General features: G+C 37.3%; 3 protein-coding genes across 4 annotated transcripts; 2 read left to right on the top strand and 1 right to left on the bottom strand.

Annotated features, from left to right (window-relative positions):
- Positions 1-1672: 1672 nt before the first annotated feature.
- On the top strand, positions 1673-5861 carry arsia (arylsulfatase family, member Ia). The gene is made up of 2 exons (XM_046858655.1): positions 1673-2215; positions 3745-5861. Exons 1-2 carry the CDS (start codon positions 1923-1925, stop codon positions 5135-5137), a joined length of 1686 nt encoding a protein of 561 aa, XP_046714611.1. The 5' UTR covers positions 1673-1922; the 3' UTR covers positions 5138-5861.
- A 1113-nt stretch (positions 5862-6974) lies between these two features.
- On the bottom strand, positions 6975-9634 carry LOC124391980 (interleukin-17B-like). The gene is made up of 3 exons (XM_046858656.1): positions 9486-9634; positions 9042-9364; positions 6975-7965 (listed from the first exon to the last, which is right to left on the bottom strand). Exons 1-3 carry the CDS (start codon positions 9504-9506, stop codon positions 7728-7730), a joined length of 582 nt encoding a protein of 193 aa, XP_046714612.1. The 5' UTR covers positions 9507-9634; the 3' UTR covers positions 6975-7727.
- A 4018-nt stretch (positions 9635-13652) lies between these two features.
- rpl26 (ribosomal protein L26) lies at positions 13653-17527 on the top strand. Of its 2 annotated transcripts, none has more exons than XM_046860199.1 (4): positions 13653-13759; positions 14492-14664; positions 15400-15540; positions 17354-17527. In XM_046860199.1, the coding sequence occupies exons 2-4, from the start codon at positions 14497-14499 to the stop codon at positions 17480-17482; spliced, it is 438 nt and encodes a 145-aa protein (XP_046716155.1). In that variant the 5' UTR covers positions 13653-13759; positions 14492-14496; the 3' UTR covers positions 17483-17527. The 2 variants fall into 2 exon arrangements, with proteins under 2 accessions (XP_046716155.1, XP_046716154.1); XM_046860198.1 differs by having other exon boundaries at positions 13653-13764.
- Positions 17528-18701: the final 1174 nt, after the last annotated feature.

The raw sequence follows: 18701 nt of genomic DNA, 5'->3' as shown, positions 1-18701 counted from the left end.
GTTTACATCTTAGTATGGCCCAGAAGCGGACTGGTTGTCTGGCAGACAGGGAATTTTCCCACATGCTTTTTAGGCCGATACGTCTCATACTGTTTTTGTCTGATCAGCCCATAAAACTCTTATCAGCCTATTATTTTTCTGTTGAATTAATTGATAGTACTGGATCTTTTTGGCGGTGTATTGTATTTGTTAAAAATGTCATCGCAGGTTTTTTTTTTTAGACAGACCGGTCCATGAGCCAATTAATCAGCAGCCAATTGTTCTTTTGTAAATCGACATTGGGCTGACCCAATCACATCTTTAAACAATTCTCCTTTTGAGCTCTGTGCGAGTGTGCAGCGTCAGTGTGCGTCTGTCAAAATAGTCAGAGGGCACAAGGGAGGAAAAAAGTAACAGGCCCTCCACACAGATACTGCAAAATGTGTCAAAATAACAAACATTTATTTTTAAATAACATTTAACAGATTTAAAATAATATTTATAATAACATACATACATTTATCATCTCTCTCACACACACACACACACACACACACACACACACACACACACACACACACACACAGGCACACAGGCACACACAAGATTGATTTCATAACTAGTTTTAGGATTAATCAGTGTGGATTGTAGCTTTATTGTATTAAAAAATTACACTTTTTAGAGGTTTTTAATGTGCCAACTCACACTCTTTCCTACATATTATTATATGGCTTTACTGCTTTTATGGAATAGGAATTGTTACACATATACAAGGGTGTGCAAAGATGGGTAGTATTTTTTGATTATATGTAGTGGGCAGCTCTGGGCCAAAATGCCAGAGACGATATTTTTGTTCCAGATCAACCCTGGTAGTGCCTCTATATTTCTGCTCTCAAATTCTTCTTCAAACGATGGACTGATACATTCACCCCTATTGATACTGTCTTCAGCTGCTGTTGTTTTTCTTAGAAAACTTGTCAAACTTGGACGAATTTCTTTTTTTTTTTTTCAGGAACAAACCAAATTGTTGTCTTGCCCAATACTTGTGCATTGGTCAACATTGCCTCTTTTATCAGCTTCAAAATTGCTTGCTTTTCTCTGAAGGCCAGCTCTTTGAGATTTTCTTTTGGTGTATCCCTTTTAACAACAAACACAGTCATAGACAAAGACCCATTTTTTAACCAAGAGTATTTTAAGCTACTAATTTTGTTTTAGTTAAGAGACACAAGAAACACCTGTCACTCCCATATTCCTGTTTGTTAGACGGTAGTTGCCATATTCTAAGTTGCTTCACACATCATGGTGTACTGTAAATATCAGGAAATTAAAGTTGAAATTCTCGTATTCATCGTTTGGTCTCCAACTCGATTGTCTTCATTGTTGCAAAAGCAAACACAGCTTTGCCATTCCAATACTTCAGGAGGGGATTGAGGTATGCAGTCAATGCTCTAATGTCATTATGTGCTCATTTTGCAAATGCACTCTTTTTTCCAACCCCTTAGTTCACTCTTGCCTTGCCTCATCTACCCCTTGTCTGAAAACCCCACTGGAGAGAATAAGTGCCAGCTGGCGGTACCTGTTGGAAATCGATTTCATTTCAAACTGGTTTTACCCAGAAAATGTTAGCAGTCCAGCTGAGCTTATTATACCTATGTACTGTATGTAAGTCTGCCGGGCGGAGTTAAAGCGACCACTGAACCACTGGAAAGGAGACGCGAGAGGTTTTTAAGGACTTAAGGATCCTGGTGGACGAGTCATGCGCACGCAAGCCTTTCTGCTCCAGATGTGAAGTTGAAGCGTATACCTCAATTCGTGTGAGAGATGGAAATCGCAATGGCAGCTTGTTTTTAACCTTGCCTTTGTTACCCAGGCTGTGATGAACGAGTGAATGGTCTCTCGAGCTTGTGCACTTCGAGGCTGACAGCGCGCACTGCAGAGGTGCCATGGCGGGGGCGGCCCTGGCGGGGCTCTCCATGATGCTCGGTGCTGGTTTCCTCGCTTGGGACTGGTCGAACCAGAACCAGGTGGAAAATGATCCCGGGGCACCGAACCCCCGCAGACCACCGCACATCATTTTCATCATGACAGACGACCTGGGTTTCAACGATATCGGCTACCACAACCCTGACATGCGCACACCCACGCTGGATAAACTGGCGGCGGATGGAGTGAAACTGGAGAATTACTACGTGCAGCCGATCTGCACACCGTCTCGTAGCCAGTTCCTCACCGGCAGGTAAAGCTAACGATGAAGATCTGGAGATTATCTACAGCAGAATGCAAAAGTTTGCACACCCTTGGGAAAAATTATATATCTGATCAAGACAAAGAATCAGCATTTGGTGTGTTGGGTTTTTCACATATACTAAACATTTTTTTTTTAAATGCTTTGTCTTCTTTTTCTTGGGTTTTTCTTGTGAATCAATTTAGCATTTTCCCTATGGGGTATGCAAACTTCTGCATTCTGCAACCCAAACTGCTACGTCACCTCTCACCTGCTTGTATAAAAAGGGTAGCAAACACACCATACCTTCCATTTTTGCTGAAGTGGAAAATTTTTTTGTATCGTATTTGTAATTTGTGTCTTTCATTTGGAAACGTGGATATAATGTACTGGTAAAAAAAAAGATTTAAGATGTTGGCTGAACCAAATACCTTTCACTTGAAAGGAAATCCATAAAGGTACACTATAGCATATTTACATTAAAGGTCCAAATACCTGTGAGGATACCAGTGACCAGGAACACAGTTCAGCACGCTTGAGAGTGTAGGCGTTATCAAGTGTATTTTGTTTGCCACCTGCACAGGTTGTCATGGCAAATAGGGCTTCAGACTTTTTTGTGTCCTTATAATGATTTAATTAAAAGGCATCAGTAGCAGCCCAAGTCAAAACAGCCAGATGTGTGGTTTAGTCATGAAGGCATTTCACAAAACTTCTAAACTAATGTAGTCTTTTGTCATTACTTCTAGAAATGTTCAAATGTCCAAGATTAAAGAAAACTCCGAAATTCTGTTGAATAGTGTGAATATGATTATTCTGATGATCCTGAAGATTTTTACAAAACGAATCAAAGCCAAAGTCAAGAATGCATATTGTTCAATTAGCACATACAGTGTTCAATCACCACATCGGGATTTTCTTGGCTATTATATCATAATTGCACTGAGCGCCATGGTGTCTTGCCAGGTAGAGGGGTCCTTGGTTCCTGAGCTCAGGTTACTGCCTGTGTCATTCCTGCATTCATGTGGGTTTTGTTTGGGTTCTGTGAGATCATTTCACCATCCAAAAAACATGCTGGGGCATATTAGCTTTGCAAAATTGGCAGATAGATGATCCAGAGTTCCCAGGATAAGCGACAGGTCCTCTGCCACCCAGACCTGGATAACGCAGCTACTCAAGATGATTGAATTAGTAATTGCCCTGATAGATTCATGCATAACCTGACAACTATCCCTAGTATTGTTGAACATCTACAGTGTTTATAGAAGTCCTGATGGAGACAAGACACACAATAAAGCACAAGTTGTACCAGTTGGTGTTATGATTTGTAAATAATTTGATTGATCAATTAGACAATGAAGATGGTCAGACATTTCCCCAACGATTCTCAATACAATTTATATAAGGCTTTTAACAATGGACAGGATTTTGGAAATCGAAACTTGATGACCATGGATGGCAGGCGAAAGTTTGCATAGCTAAATCTACTCCTACATACTCAAATTCAACTCACTTTCAAAACATCTCATTCTTTCTCTCATCAGGTATCAGATCCACACAGGTCTTCAGCATTCAATCATCAGGTCACGACAACCCAACTGTCTGCCTTTTGACATGGTCACCCTGCCACAACGTCTTCAGGAAGCTGGCTACTCCACACACATGGTGGGAAAATGGCATCTGGGCTTCTACAAGCGTGACTGTCTTCCCACTCGTCGGGGCTTTCACACCTACTTTGGCTCACTGACAGGCAGTGTGGACTACTACACGTACGACTCCTGTGATGGTCCAGGGAGGTGTGGCTTTGATCTCCATGAAGGCGAAACTGTGGCATGGGGATATCGGGGAAAATACTCAACACATCTATACACACGCAGAGTGCGTAAGATTTTGGCATCGCACGATCCATTAGGAAAGCCTCTGTTTATTTTCTTGTCCTTCCAAGCTGTTCATACTCCCTTACAGTGTCCTAAGGAGTATATCTATCCCTATCGTGGAATGGGAAATGTTCATCGGCGCAAATATGCAGCCATGGTTTCTTCCGTGGACGAGGCAGTACACAATGTGACATATGCGCTCCGGAAATATGGGTATTACCGCAACAGTGTGATTATTTTTTCTACAGATAATGGGGGCCAGCCTTTATTTGGAGGAAGTAACTGGCCACTTAGGGGCCGGAAAGGGACATATTGGGAAGGTGGCTTACGTGCTGTGGGATTTGTCCACAGCCCACTTCTCCGGCGGCGGAGGAAAGTCAGTAAGGCACTGGTTCACATCACTGATTGGTACCCAACACTTATGCACCTGGCAGGGGGGAATGTATCCCAGATGCATGGGCTAGATGGGTATGACATGTGGGAAACAATCAGCGAGGGAAAGGAATCCCCACGCTTTGAAATCCTCCACAACATTGACCCACTGTATGTGACTTCACGCCATGGCTCACTCCGGGCCGGGTACGGAATCTGGAATACTGCTGTACAGGCAGCAGTACGAATGGGAGACTGGAAGCTGCTGACAGGAGAGCCGGGTTATGGAGACTGGACACCACCACAGGTGCTAGGAAACTTCCCGGGAGGGTGGTGGGATCTTGAGCGTCATGCCGAAGCCCGCAAATCACTATGGCTGTTCAACATCACAGCAGATCCATACGAGCGCTACGACATGACTGAACAGAGGCCTGATGTGGTAAAGCAGCTGCTGGCCAGGATAGCGTTTTATAATCGCACAGCTGTGCCAGTGCGCTACCCTGCTGAGGATCCAAGGGCAGATCCGAGTCTGAATGGAGGGGCGTGGAGGCCTTGGGCTGGGGACAAGGAAGCTGACAGCTGGCACCAGGTTTATCACAGAAGGAGGAATGACAAGAATAAGAAGTTGGACAAAATGAGGTCATTTTTCAAGAAACTGAACACAAAGATTATGTCCAATCGGATATGAAAGTTATACATGTAAAGAATGTGATTTCCTTTATATCCTTCTGAAAATTTTTTGGAATCTTTGGTATCATTATTACATTCTCTACCTCTCAATTTTATTTTCTCTAGTAAGGTATTTGTAAGGCCCTACACTCTTAGAAAACGTTTCTTCTGCTGTCCATTTACAGAACCCTAAATGTTCTGTGTGGAAACCTACAACAATGCTTCCCTTTTAAAAATGGTTTGAGGCATGGCCTGTTTAGGATAAGAATTATCCTTTAAACTCTTAAAAGACTCAGAGGAACCTTTTTTCTAAGCCTGTAATGCATTCCCAGTACAACTTAAAAATGACTGAGGAATTATTAATATTAATGTAATGAATGAAGTAAGGCATTTGTTGTGGTTTACTCAAGACAATCACTCAATACTCCTGGATGCCTTTTAAAACGTAGCACTGTGGATAAAAAAAAAAACACTTTGCTTGGACCAGCTGCTTTTCAGTTGTTGATTAATTTCTTGAAATGTTTACTCTTATCAGAATGATCAAATACGATCAACCATACATCATAGTATTTGCCATAGTATGTGTTGTGAGTATTCTGCATGCATTGTTGAGAGATATTTGTAATAATAAAAAAACGTCGCCTGTGCTTTCACAGACAATTTAGTGTTATGTGCATGTGGACTGAAGTAATTCATCTCCACAGAGAGACTGCCTTCTAGTGGTCATATGGTGTTATGAACAAACGTGGGTCTGTGAGAACTGTAAGAAAATGTTCCTTTTTTTATATTTTAAAAAGTGATGTTTTATGCAAGTCCATACCTGAAAAAAAAGAAATAAAACAAATACAAACTAAAGAAGTTTTAAAAGATAAGTAAAGAAAGCTTGGAAAATTGTTTTTCTTACTACTTTTTTTTTTTCTCATTTCTACTTATTGGTAGTTATAGTTATATATATAATTTATTTGTTGATTTATATACTTTATATAATCTCTGTATTTATTTATTTTCTATTTCATTCATTAATCTTAATTTTAAAGTAATTTTATTTTAATTCAATTTAACTTATTAATTATTTTCTGTATTTTTTTTTTGTTTGTTTTCCTTTATTTTGTATACTTTTGTTCATATGCGCACAGCAGCATGCAACAGATGAGACGTTGATGAGGCGTTTATTTAACGTGCGTGCCCTCCAGTGGACTTTGGTGGTACTGACGCTGGTCTTTAATTAAGGCTTTTATCTAACAGTTGAAAATATTAGTAGCTAAAATGTGTTCAGTTTTTCTCCAAAATATGTGACTTGGTATTTGATTCTGATATATTTATTGTCCAATTTAGACGATCTGTAATTGTTTCAAATGATATTTAAGTCAAGCCTTTGTTTGATATTGAGTTGATCCATAATCAGTGTGAGGTCTTTAAGAAGTTATAGTAGTTATGGAGAGCATGTATGTAGTTATGTTTGTATGTAGTTAAGTTATGTAGTTATTTTAGAGTGTCGTAGTCAGGACCCAGTTTCACATCTTAACTGGTAGAGAGTGGGGGTGCACTGAGATCATCTATGTATTACGGCACTTTTGGGAACTCTTCAGTGTGATAATCAGGTTAGGGAGATTTTGACCTATTTCAATGTATTTTTCACTTTAAATGTTTTGTCAAAAGACAGCACATAATCAAGAGCTTAAATGTTTTGATATCAAACCCTCAGTGTAATTGATTAATACAGCAGTTTTCATCTACAGAATATAAATAATCAGTGTTAATACTTATTCACTGTCACTTATTCACTAATATTTGACAATTAACAAATGAATACGTTAGAACACTGTGTATATCACCAAATAAAATAACCCATTATACATAATTAAAAAAATTTTTTATTGATTCATGTATTGGAGTAAATCATCCATTTAGCATATCTAATCCTACACACTGTCAGTAAATACATGCATGCATTATTTTCTTTTACAAGAGAAGCTAAATAAAAGCTTTGAGCTCACGAGGCATTTACAAAGCATAATGTTTTAAGATTAAACTCTGAAGCAAATCTTAGGAACAGTATAATAAAAAAAAAGCAGCAAGGTGTAATCACAACTATGCAAATCCTGGTTCCCCATACAGTATGCTTACATGTGATACCATTAAAAAAATACTAAATAGCTCTCTATGCATTGAATATAGGAAAGAAATACAATACAGCCATATTTGACCTTGTGGCCTGAAGGAGAACAAATAGGAAATAAAGTAGTTTTCATGTTGCCTCACTAAGTCACTGGAATGGAATGGAGACAAATGACTTAAGGTTTAACTGCATAACATGTAGCATAAAGCTGCTGAATAATTATGGCTAAAAAAATAAGGCTGTTATAACCAATATAAGGAGAATAAACAACAACAATAACAACAATACTCAATTGTAATAAACTGGACAGATGAATGTTTGCTCTGATGCAGTAAGAGACACCGTGTTTCTCTTTAGGTTTGGTTCAGAAACTTGACTTTGAGCATGCGCATAGACAGGAGTGATGATAATAATAATCATAATCATAATCATAACCATAATAATAAAATCACGTGATCAGATTGAGAGTTCATGAAGGTGAGTTTGGCTCTCAGCCCGCTATGCACGTGCAGCCCACGGCGATGCTCTCCACCACGGTGCGGTAACGTGGCACGCACTTCTTCTTCTTCTTGCTGGGACACTGCAGCCGCCGCACCGGGATCTTGGCGTAGATGAGCACGCTGGTCATTGAACGGTCCTCCTGCATGGTGAACGGGTTTATGCACCCCGCGCATGCGCACTTGGCCTCCGGGATGTCGACGGGCCTGCGGTTCTCGTCATGGTTGATCCTGTTGCAGTAGAGGGCAGGGTGGGGTGTACAAATAACCACACTTATTACATTGTTCACTGATGCTGATACAGTGTAATACAGGATGTGGGATAGTTTGACACTGCCGAATAAAAAATAAACTACATTTACATATCCTATGCTGCATCACTTTTCATGTACCCGGATTTTACATTTCCCAACCACTAGGGGGCGCTAAATATGTTCGGGGGGTCGCCTATAGGGCGCTCTTGAGTTCTTTAATTAGTTTATATTAGATTTTAAGTGAAATTGTTAGATTTGTTTGATATTTATAAAATAATGAATTAAAATGTGCAGTGTTATTTGTTCATCAGGTTTAGGAAATAAGTGGAAGCTGTTTGGGAATTTTCCTTTATGAATTACAACTGACTGTAACATTAAATAAAATGTGTCTGCTAGTGTTTTCTTATTATTTTTTTTTTCCGTTGTTAAGATAGGGGTCTCCTAAAAAAAAAAAAAAAAGGTTGTGAACCATTGCTACACCACAACCTAAAAAAAAAAGGGGGGGGGGGGGGGTTAAGTGAAGTACCTTTCATTGTCGGTAGCTGATACACCTTTATCCTTTTTTTTCTTTTGTATGCATCTTGCACGTGGGGTCGTAAATGTAATGTACACAAAAGGTACATCATTGAACATTTAAAGTCAGGTTTTAAAGCCACGCTACACGTGCAACTTTTCTATGTAAAAATATAAACTAAATGTACACACTAGAAAAAAAAAGAAAAAAAGAAAGTAAAAAAATTTAGTCAAAGTTTAAAGTATCATGGAATCCAAAACAGGGCAAAAGAGTTGTAGCATCACAGATAGATAGATAGATAGATAGATAGATAGATAGATAGATAGATAGATAGATAGATAGATAGATAGATAGATAGATAGATAGATAGATCAAATAGGTCAAATCGTTTCACGCATCTGTACATTTTACTAAAAAGAGTTCAAGACAGAAATATCTCTATTCCCAAATATCCCTGTGTTGCAGTGTGAAACGTTTGATCCTGGAATGCAAAGGGGAAAAAAGAAACTGGAAAGAAAAGACGCAGATGCTCCACTCACCTGTAAGACCACGGGGAGAGGCTTCGGCTGTTGGACATCCACAGGTGGCGGTCCACCACGCACTTGCTTTTGGACAGAGCCGGATTGTTCCTCACCTGAGACACCATGTCATCTATAGCCTTGTCGAAGTCCATCTCGCGTTCTCCGGCTCCGGCTGTGTGGTCTCCGGTGAGTATGGGGTCGATGGGAATCTGGAAAGACGTGGAATTGCTGCGCTGCGGCTGCGTGTCCTGCCCACCCTCCACTTTGCGCCTCCGCGCTTTGCCTTCTTTGCGCGCCAACGCGACGATCAAAATATCCGTCAGCATCAGCACCATCAACAGCTGTTTGTGTGGGAGAGACAGAGGATCACATCCAGTTAGATCGTGTTATAGGTTTTTTTTTTTCTTCACATGAGTAGAAAATAATCCATATCAGAGATGTTCAAAGATTGAAGCGACTCACCTCGTTCCAAAATCGACTCATGGTTTCCTCTCAGGTTGCTGCGATCACATTTGACGCACGTGTTCAACCTTGTATTAAACACCTTTTGGCGCAATCAGCATGCGTGTCACTACATACCAGTTGTTGTTTTTGTCACAGATGAGGACACACCTGTCCAGGGCAGCTGAAGGTGGAGCCAAAGGAGTGTCATTGCGGTCAGTTGCGTGTACACAACACTACTGCTGTAAAAATGAGGAAATGAACACAATACAGAACAAGACAGATGTTTAAACAGATTTTAGACTATATGATCTTTATGCCTAAATTGATCAATATGCTGCTCCACTAACTACAAGCTGACAATTGTGGGACGAATATCAACACTGCATGAAAACACACTACTAGCAATATTCCCACTACAGTACAATAAAATAATCATTAGCCTAAATATGCTCTGAACTGTACGTGTTCATACAAGTTGGCAAGATGTTTACTTATTGCCAAGTTTTTGGACTAAATATATCAAACCAAGGCCATTATTTACAGTCTAAGTGGGCAAGATATGTTGAATCATCACTACTTTGTGCCTTATTGTGCTCTTCTTGTCTGCTTTGCCCCTTTTTTACTCAAATACGCCTTTTATTTCTTTTTCAGGAAGTTCTTAAGCCCTGTTGCCACAAAGCAAACAAACAGTACTTTGAAGGTCTATAGATGCACTCTGGGAACTCTCTCTCATAGAACATTGCCTGCCGCTATGGACATGAGCCATCCATGGTTTTGTCTTTGATCTTCTTTTATTGGCATGTGCTTCTTTTCAATAGATCCTATTCAGATGACCAAAGAAAGAACACCTGTTTTTGAGGCAGGTTAGGGCAATTCATTAGTGAAGCTTCCGCTTCAAAAGAGCTGAGTTTTAAGTGTGTTAAACACTCAGCTGTAAAAAAAAAAAAAAAAAAAAAAAGAAACTGACCCACACAATATATAATATAGCCTACTTACTCTTGTAAATAACAAAATGAAACAGTCTACATATGAATCATAATGTTCATAGTATTCATTACAATGGATCTGTGGTAGATCTTATGAAAAAAAAAATATATAGAATTGTACGCTGGCATTTAATGCAACACAAAGGAGCTTCAAAACATAAAAGCAGCAGCTTAAGAAGCTGCAAAAATATTTGCCCTTTGAATGAACAGGAAATAACAAGACATTCTATTCAATTTTTTAAACAGTAAACAATAAAATAATGATTTAAATCAAGTTATAAATTTCACCTTCTCTTTCACTCAGTGTGGTTTTACAATGCATTCAGCTGGGTATTGTCAAACCTACAGAATGATAATATACCACAAAAATTCTTCAACATAAATTACATTGTCAAAAATTACATTGTTAAAGTGAAAGAACTGAAATGTAATGCCTCATTACACAGAGGAAATCGAGCATGCAAACCTCTACATTCTTCTTTTTTTTTCTTTTCTTTTTTTTTTTTTTTTGCTGACTGGATCATCATATGTACATACTTTAAACATTACATATACACTGGTTTTCCAGCTTACCCTGTAATTTATGTACAACCATTTCTGTACACCATCTGCGTAGTTTTCTATATTATGCCACTCTTCTTTACAACATTTGCAAAACTCACAGGCAACTGTGTGAAGGCTCTTTACTGTAAAAAAAAAAATCCTCCACACTGTAAAATTATGAATTCACATCTTTAAGATTATAGTCTTATTACCACACTGTTTTCTAAATGTTGGTTAACATTTGTTGGTTAAACAAATGCCTACAATCTTATTTTTTTATTGGGATATTTAGTATATTTCGTGAATTTATTATAAACATTTGTGAAGACCATATAATTGTTATTTTGGTCATAATTATATTTAAAAAAAAACCCATAGAATTAAAAAAGGGTGTGCTTTCTTTCCCCCAAATCACATAGCCAATTTTAGAAGAAGAAAAAAAACGCTGTCTGTAAATTTACAGCCAAATGCATCCAATCTAATTTTTCACTCCAAAAATCACACTGACTATACAAAGGACTTTATTGTCATAAAAAAAATAAATAAAATAAAAAAAAACACGTGGAAGGTTTTAGACTTTAGAAGTCACTCACCAAACCCAGTTGAGTATACCTTTCACTTCCTGAAGTATAACTTCCACCTCCTTTGACCTCCAGAAGATAAGAATAAAGAAAAACAAAGAATGACTAAAAGAAGCAACAGTACAAGCATTAAGAAATCACAAATTAAAAATGCAGCAGTTTGGTTATCTTGGTTGGTTGCCAGCTTGATGCAATTATTGCAGGCAAGGAAAAACAACCTAATATTAAGTGTTATTTACTTTTAGATTATATATAACCAATACTTTTACTCACCTAAAAATTGGGTGGTTTGCCACCAAAGGTATTCTGTTTTAAGTTGTTTATCACATCTAGAAGTAAATGTCAGGCAAATTTTAATCAATTGTCAGTTTCAAGAAAAATAAAGAGGGGACTGCATATATATATATATATATATATATATATATATATATATATATATATATATATATATATATATAGTATAACTAATAGTTAAAATTTTTTACTTTGTTTCTGTATTTAAAATTTCTGTGATTAACCCCAGTGAAAAATAGTCCTTTTAGTTCAGTAGGGCAAGTTTTTAACTACAAGTATTTTTGTCATCAAAGACAAAGTCACAATAGTCTGTACACCTTTTTTTTGCATGTACAAACATGGAACCCACCTGGAAAACCAATAGGTTTATTTATTTCTCATAAAACAAAAGAATCAGTTTCTAATCTATTCTTCATTGAGTTTGAACATTATGTTTGAGGTTTGTTCTGTCTGTGGTTTGAGAGCAAAGTGTCTTTTGACAGGTTTTTCAAAAACATTAGGAAGAGACATCTTATATCTTCTCACCACCTGAATCTCTTTTTTTATTGACTTAGAACTAAGTACACACATCCGTTCCCTTCACGTGTTCAATTGTTTTAAGTGTCTCATATTTCTACAATAATAGTAGAAGTGGATTCCTAAATTTAGATTTATGAAAGGCAACATTATTTCATTCACCGGTCTGATTTGTGAAAGGCAACCTTTTTGTATTTCACATGATTTATGAGGGCAGGCAAAAGAAAAGGATGCACTTAGAAGAAGAAAAACTTTAAAAATTCATCAAAAGCTGTATTGTCTGCTCAAGTAAATGTAAATTTTAAGACCGGAATACTTTTTACTACTGAAATAGCTATCACATTAGCCTCGATTTAGTCAATAATAACCCCTCTATGCTGTATTTTTAAGAGCAATTTCTTGCACATCTTGCATCTTGTATATTTCGTGTATTACAAAATATACACCAGCTTAGTATATTTTCTCTTTAAATGTTTATCCTTGGAGAAAGTGTCTTTATCTAATGCTATATAATAATAATAATATTATATCTAGTATTATGATTTTGATAGGTAATGTCATTTCATTATTATTTTTTTCTTTATTGTCCAGGTTGTATTTCTGATTCTGCTATATACGAAACTGTGTTCTAGTTGGATTTACTGAAATACCTAAATGAAAAAAAAAAAAATTTTTTTACAGTAACATTCTAAAAGAAGCCATGAGTAGATTGTGCCCATGAAGCAATGCTTATGGTCAGCAACAACTGTCAAATAGGCTGTGCCATTCCAGCATGACCGAAGTGGAGTTGACAAAAGACAGGTTGGGTCCATGAAATCATGCTGTTTTATTTATTTATTTATTTATTTATTTATTTATTTATTTATTTATTTTAATCCAAATTATGACTCTTTCCTCCATGTGTTTTAGCAGTTCGTAAAGAATCATCAGACCAGGTGATATTTTCCAACTGTTCAGCCCATCTGTCACCACAATCACTGATATCAGTATTTGTCTTTATTTTGGACCGTGTCTATATAGCTTTATGGACTGTACTGCAGCTGCATGATTATCTGATTAGATATTTTTAAATGAATAGTTTACAGGTGTCAGGATTTAATTAAAATACATTAAATCACATAAAATTACATAATCTGTAATATAATGCTTCAAATGATGTTTTACTTAACACAATTATAAAATTTTAAAACAATTTTAATATTTAATATAAATTAATTCCATTAATATTAAATCCACACTAGTCCTATTCACAGCCACCACGAAGGAGCGCGCACTTTCAAATCCCGTTAGTTCTCGCGAGATTTGCGGTACGACTAATTCGGGCGGAAGTAGTTTTGCAGCCTCTTTTCCGGCGGCCATAGCGGAATACTCGGTAGGGTAAGCGATGTTGGCAAATCTCTATAAGTTAAATCTTCGTCCATCCGCGATACTCTAGTGTAAATAAGGTCCTAATCCCCATTCGGTAATATACAAGGTTATAAATATCCGGATGACGGTGATATTTGTGAATAAAGTCACTACAAACCCCCAGTTTATACACCGAAAGGCCGAGCTAGCATACTGCTATCTAGCGTTCACACACCGCTCTGTGTGTTCAAGAAATGTCTGGACTCTGTGATTTTTAAGAGAACACAGTGGTTATATTTATAGTGTGAAGGTTAGAGGGGGGAAATAAACTTTAATAATTTGTTTTGCTTTGCTTTTGTGGCGCTTCGTTCAGCTGGCGACTTCACGTTTTCATGGTCTGGCAGTTGAATGTGCTTGTATGGGAAGGTAGTCAGGGGGTCTCTGGTACAGTAAGACACTTTGATTTTGTCGGTGCTGCCGCCATTCCTGTGTTTATTTCAGATTTAAGAGCTGTGGCTATTGAGAGTCTGTTTAATGTACCAACTCAAGTGGTTATAAAGTTTGTATGTGCTTCAGTGTGTGTGGTGTTACCTTTCAAACCCTGGTCCATAAATACCTGTTACAGTTTGATCACTGGTTAGTGTGTAATATGTATGTTATACTGTATGTTATCAAACAGCCTCTTTTTTTTTTTTTTTTGCTCCTGTTGTACTCCCTGTTTGGTGGCTGACTTGTCATCTTTTTCTCCTGTCCACAGCCATCATGAAGATCAATCCGTTCGTGACCTCCTCCCGGCGTAAGAACCGCAAGAGGCACTTCAATGCCCCGTCGCACATTCGCAGGAAGATAATGTCCTCTCCTCTGTCCAAAGAGCTCCGCCAGAAATACAACGTAAGGTCCATGCCCATCCGGAAGGACGATGAGGTCCAGGTAAGGCCATCAACATGATCAGAATGTCACTGTCTAAAGTTTTGTCTATTGAATAATATATGTATGTTTGCACACACATCTTTCTTGTTGGCATTTAATTTAGAGTTTATTGAGCTAGTTGAAATAAAAAAAAAGTAAAGTGCGTTATAACTACATTTCAGTTGTTTGTATGCAAATAGTTGTAAGCATTAGGTGTTATAGATTGTCTTATTTTTTGACAGTCCAAATACCAAGGTTTTGGTTAATTCTCGATTATCACTAGTTTCTGTTTCTCTGATTGCTGTAAGCAACTGAAATTGTGTAGATTTTGTTCTGACCATCTTGTGCAACAAACTCCAGCCTACAGTCTAAAATCAGGTTAAAGTCAGGTCCATCACCCAGGCCATTAAATGCACGTCACATGCCGAACTTCTTTTAGTGATTTTCTGTCTAACCTAATGTTTTTGATATAGTACAGTGTCGGGCAGCACTTGTGTAACTGATGTATTAAACATTGATATGGACACTGAATGTTACTGTTTGTACGATGTAAGTGTTGTTCTCATGCAAAGCAAAGGTTTTATATTTTTGGCTATTGAGTTTTTCATTCATCTAAAAACTTGTGGTCTGCATCTATTTGGCACAACATGGTAATGTACAAACAAATACAATGTGCTGAAGTGGGTATTGTCTAACAGACAGATGTGTATGTTTAACCTACCTGGGTTTTTTTTTATTTTGTTTTTAAATGAACAGGTGGTCCGGGGACACTACAAAGGCCAGCAGATTGGCAAAGTTGTCCAGGTGTACAGAAAGAAATACGTCATCTACATTGAACGTGTGCAGCGCGAGAAGGCCAACGGAACCACTGTCCACGTGGGCATCCACCCAAGCAAAGTAGGGGACCCAAGCATTCTCATTCACCGTAGAGTTTTATCTTTATAGACCTAAAGGATGTTTGCACTTCACTCTTTTATGCACATTGAATGTTATATTTGATATGTGGATAGTTTTTGTGCACATAAATGTATTCCAGAAGTATATATAATCTCTCTGGCATTCAACAGTGTTAACACATTTCAGTCCAAGTCCTGGTTATTAAACAAAACTGCCTTTTATTGTCTCTGCACTTGTACTCTGGAAGTAACAGAACAGATCATGTTTTAAGATCAAATTTAGGAAAATGTGATGCTGTGGAAAGGCGGCAGTTATTTTGCGTAGATGCGGTACAACAGAACAGGACAAGTTGATGTTATGAGTTAATTTTCATATTGCGTGTGTTGGAACAATCAGATTATTTTTTTTATATAAACAGAGACTCATTTAACTACAAACTTTGTTATTAAAAGATACAACCAAAATACAATGTGCACAAAGCAGCTTGGAGTAAAAGATGCCTTGACCATGTCTATGTAGTCCAGTAGGTAATGTAAATACCAGTAGGTATTTTTGCTTTAGGTAAGGAGGCCAGGTGAGCTCTTGACACCGCATCAGACTAATTTATTTATTTATTTTTTTATTTTAGTGTTTGTGTAATAGTAAATGAATTTTTTTGTGATCTGGAAGTGTTTTGTGAGAATACAGATTTATTCTGAATCCCAACCTTTAATGTCAGATACTGATTTTTAAGAACTGGTAGGTTGGAGGTCAAGACAGTTTAAAAATCGTTCGAAAAGCCCAGGACCACTAAACTGACACTGCTGGGTGGATGAGCAAAGCCTTTTAAATGCAAAATTATGTAAATGTGATAATTTTGGACAAAAGCATCTGCCAAATGCCATAAATGTAACTCCAAGCTGACTCATTGTTTTAAATTGTACAATTGAATCAAAATTGTTACAAAAATGCTTTACAGAAAAGTTGGATTAAAATCTATTTGAAGATTGCCCTTTCCTTATCCAAAGTGACTTACGTTTCTCATATATACAACTAAGTAGTTGCAGAGAGAAGGGCCTTGCTCAAGGGCTTAGCAGTGGCAGTTTGGCTGTGCTGGGATTTGAAATAGCAACCTTCTGATCAGATGTCCAATGGCAAATACTGAGAACACATTAATTCTGTTACACGATTGTTAAATATCTAATGCAGCAATTTGTGTACCTCTCTGCTTAATTCATTTTACTTTTGGAATTTTCAATTTTTTGGAAAATTTTAAAGGTATTATAATTGCAACCTGTTGCAAGTTTTCAACAAAAGAGAGGATGGGCTGCATGTGTGTGCTTAAAATGCACAATGTTCAGTGCTTTATAACGTGCTTATTTCTGATGTGTGGTGAATAATATGGGGTTGATAAATTGTATGATTGTCTAGCAACTTAACTAAAACTATGAAGTGAAGCTCTAGATATTATGTTGTATATAGAATTATATAATAAAGTACAACCAAAGCTGTTAGTCACACATGTTAGCTGTTTTCATGTACTACAGCAGTTAATTTACAGACAGCAGAGTTGCATTTATTTTTAATTCTAAAGGTTGTGGGAAACATTTACCTGTTGAATTGCTGTCAATCCTGTAGTGTTCTATAGAAACCTTGTTTCCCCTATTACAATGGGGTGTACACTGTCATGCATTATAATATGCCTGAATATATGTACTTTTGTATGTATATGTACTGGATTTACTAATTTGGTTAAACATTTATCTCTAATCTTGGATTGATTGCTTGTTTCTTTATTTAGTGAAAGTCTCAATTTTATTTATTTTTTGATCAGGTTGTGATTACCCGGCTAAAGCTCGACAAGGATCGCAAGAAGATCCTGGAGCGCAAAGCCAAGTCACGGCAAGAAGGCAAGGAGAAGGGCAAATACAAGGAGGAGACCATTGAGAAAATGCAAGAGTGAACATTACCTTTTTGCTAACAATAAAATTCTGAGGGAAAAAAATGATTACATTGTGTTGGGTCTTTTGTTATTTTTTTGTTTTTGTTTTTTGGTGGGTGGTCCATATTCACTCTAATGGGCCACTCAAGCGTTAAGTGGTTTCAGTAGTCATATTTTAATTCAGTTACCAGTGGAAGCTGAAGTGCACAAACCATGTAGTTGAGTTAAAGTAGAGATGCACTCAGTAAAATTTTACTCAAGTAAAAGTGTGCTCCCTTTAAACTTTCACTTGAAAGTACAAATGTATTTGCCTTAAACAAATTTGAGTATTCAAAGTATACTATGATTTATTGTGGCTATAATGTTTCATTCAAATGTTATCATTTTTGTCTAGAGACTCTTGTGTAATCAACTCTCTTAATCTGAAAAGACTATTATCCTTAAAACACCAAACTATAATTAGTATGATATTAAACAGTTAAGAGTTTTCATTGTTTATTACTTAAGATGTTCTGTTTGCTGTTAAACTGATCCTGAACTGTATGTTTGTGATAAGTAAATATCATTAAGCGCCATTTAAATGTTCTGAACATGCTCTACCCTATTTGGTGGTTCGCTCCGTGCTTGACAGGTTACGTTTTTAATCCACTTATAAAAAGGAATGACTGATTTTGCAAAATGTATTTGAGTAAAAAGTGAGGTTTTTGACTGAAATGTAGTGAAGAAAAGTTCTCAAATGGAAATACTTTAAAGTACAGATGCACGAAAAAGCTATTTAAGTACAGTGACTAATTACATGTACTTTGTTACCGTCCACCACTGTCAATTGCAGAAAACCTAAAAAAACCATAAATGGCTCACTAACATACTAGGAGAGTCGACTCCTTGCTAACAACACATCATTCAGAGTCGAATGTTCGGAACGACACATCACTCAGAGTCGAATCAAAATGACGCATCACTCAAAAAGCTAACTCCATAAAATGACATCTCTTAAAGAGTCGACTCCACAAAATGACACATCTCTTAAAGAGTCGACTCCTCAAAACGCCACATCACTCAGAGTCGACTTCCCGGAACGAATCGTCATTCAAGAGTTGACACCTATGAGTGACGTTTTTCCCCAAAGAGTCGAATAGTCGGAAGAACACAACATAAAGAGCCGACTCCTAAGAATGACACATCCCTCAAAAAGCCGACCCCTCCTCTAACAACTTATCACTAGTGGAAAACATAAATG

The sequence above is a fragment of the Silurus meridionalis genome, chromosome 10 (assembly GCF_014805685.1).
Source record: "Silurus meridionalis isolate SWU-2019-XX chromosome 10, ASM1480568v1, whole genome shotgun sequence".
Lineage (NCBI taxonomy): Eukaryota > Metazoa > Chordata > Actinopteri > Siluriformes > Siluridae > Silurus > Silurus meridionalis.
The sequence above is the reverse complement of the archived record's forward strand: the minus strand, read 5'-3'. Positions and strand labels throughout refer to the sequence as shown.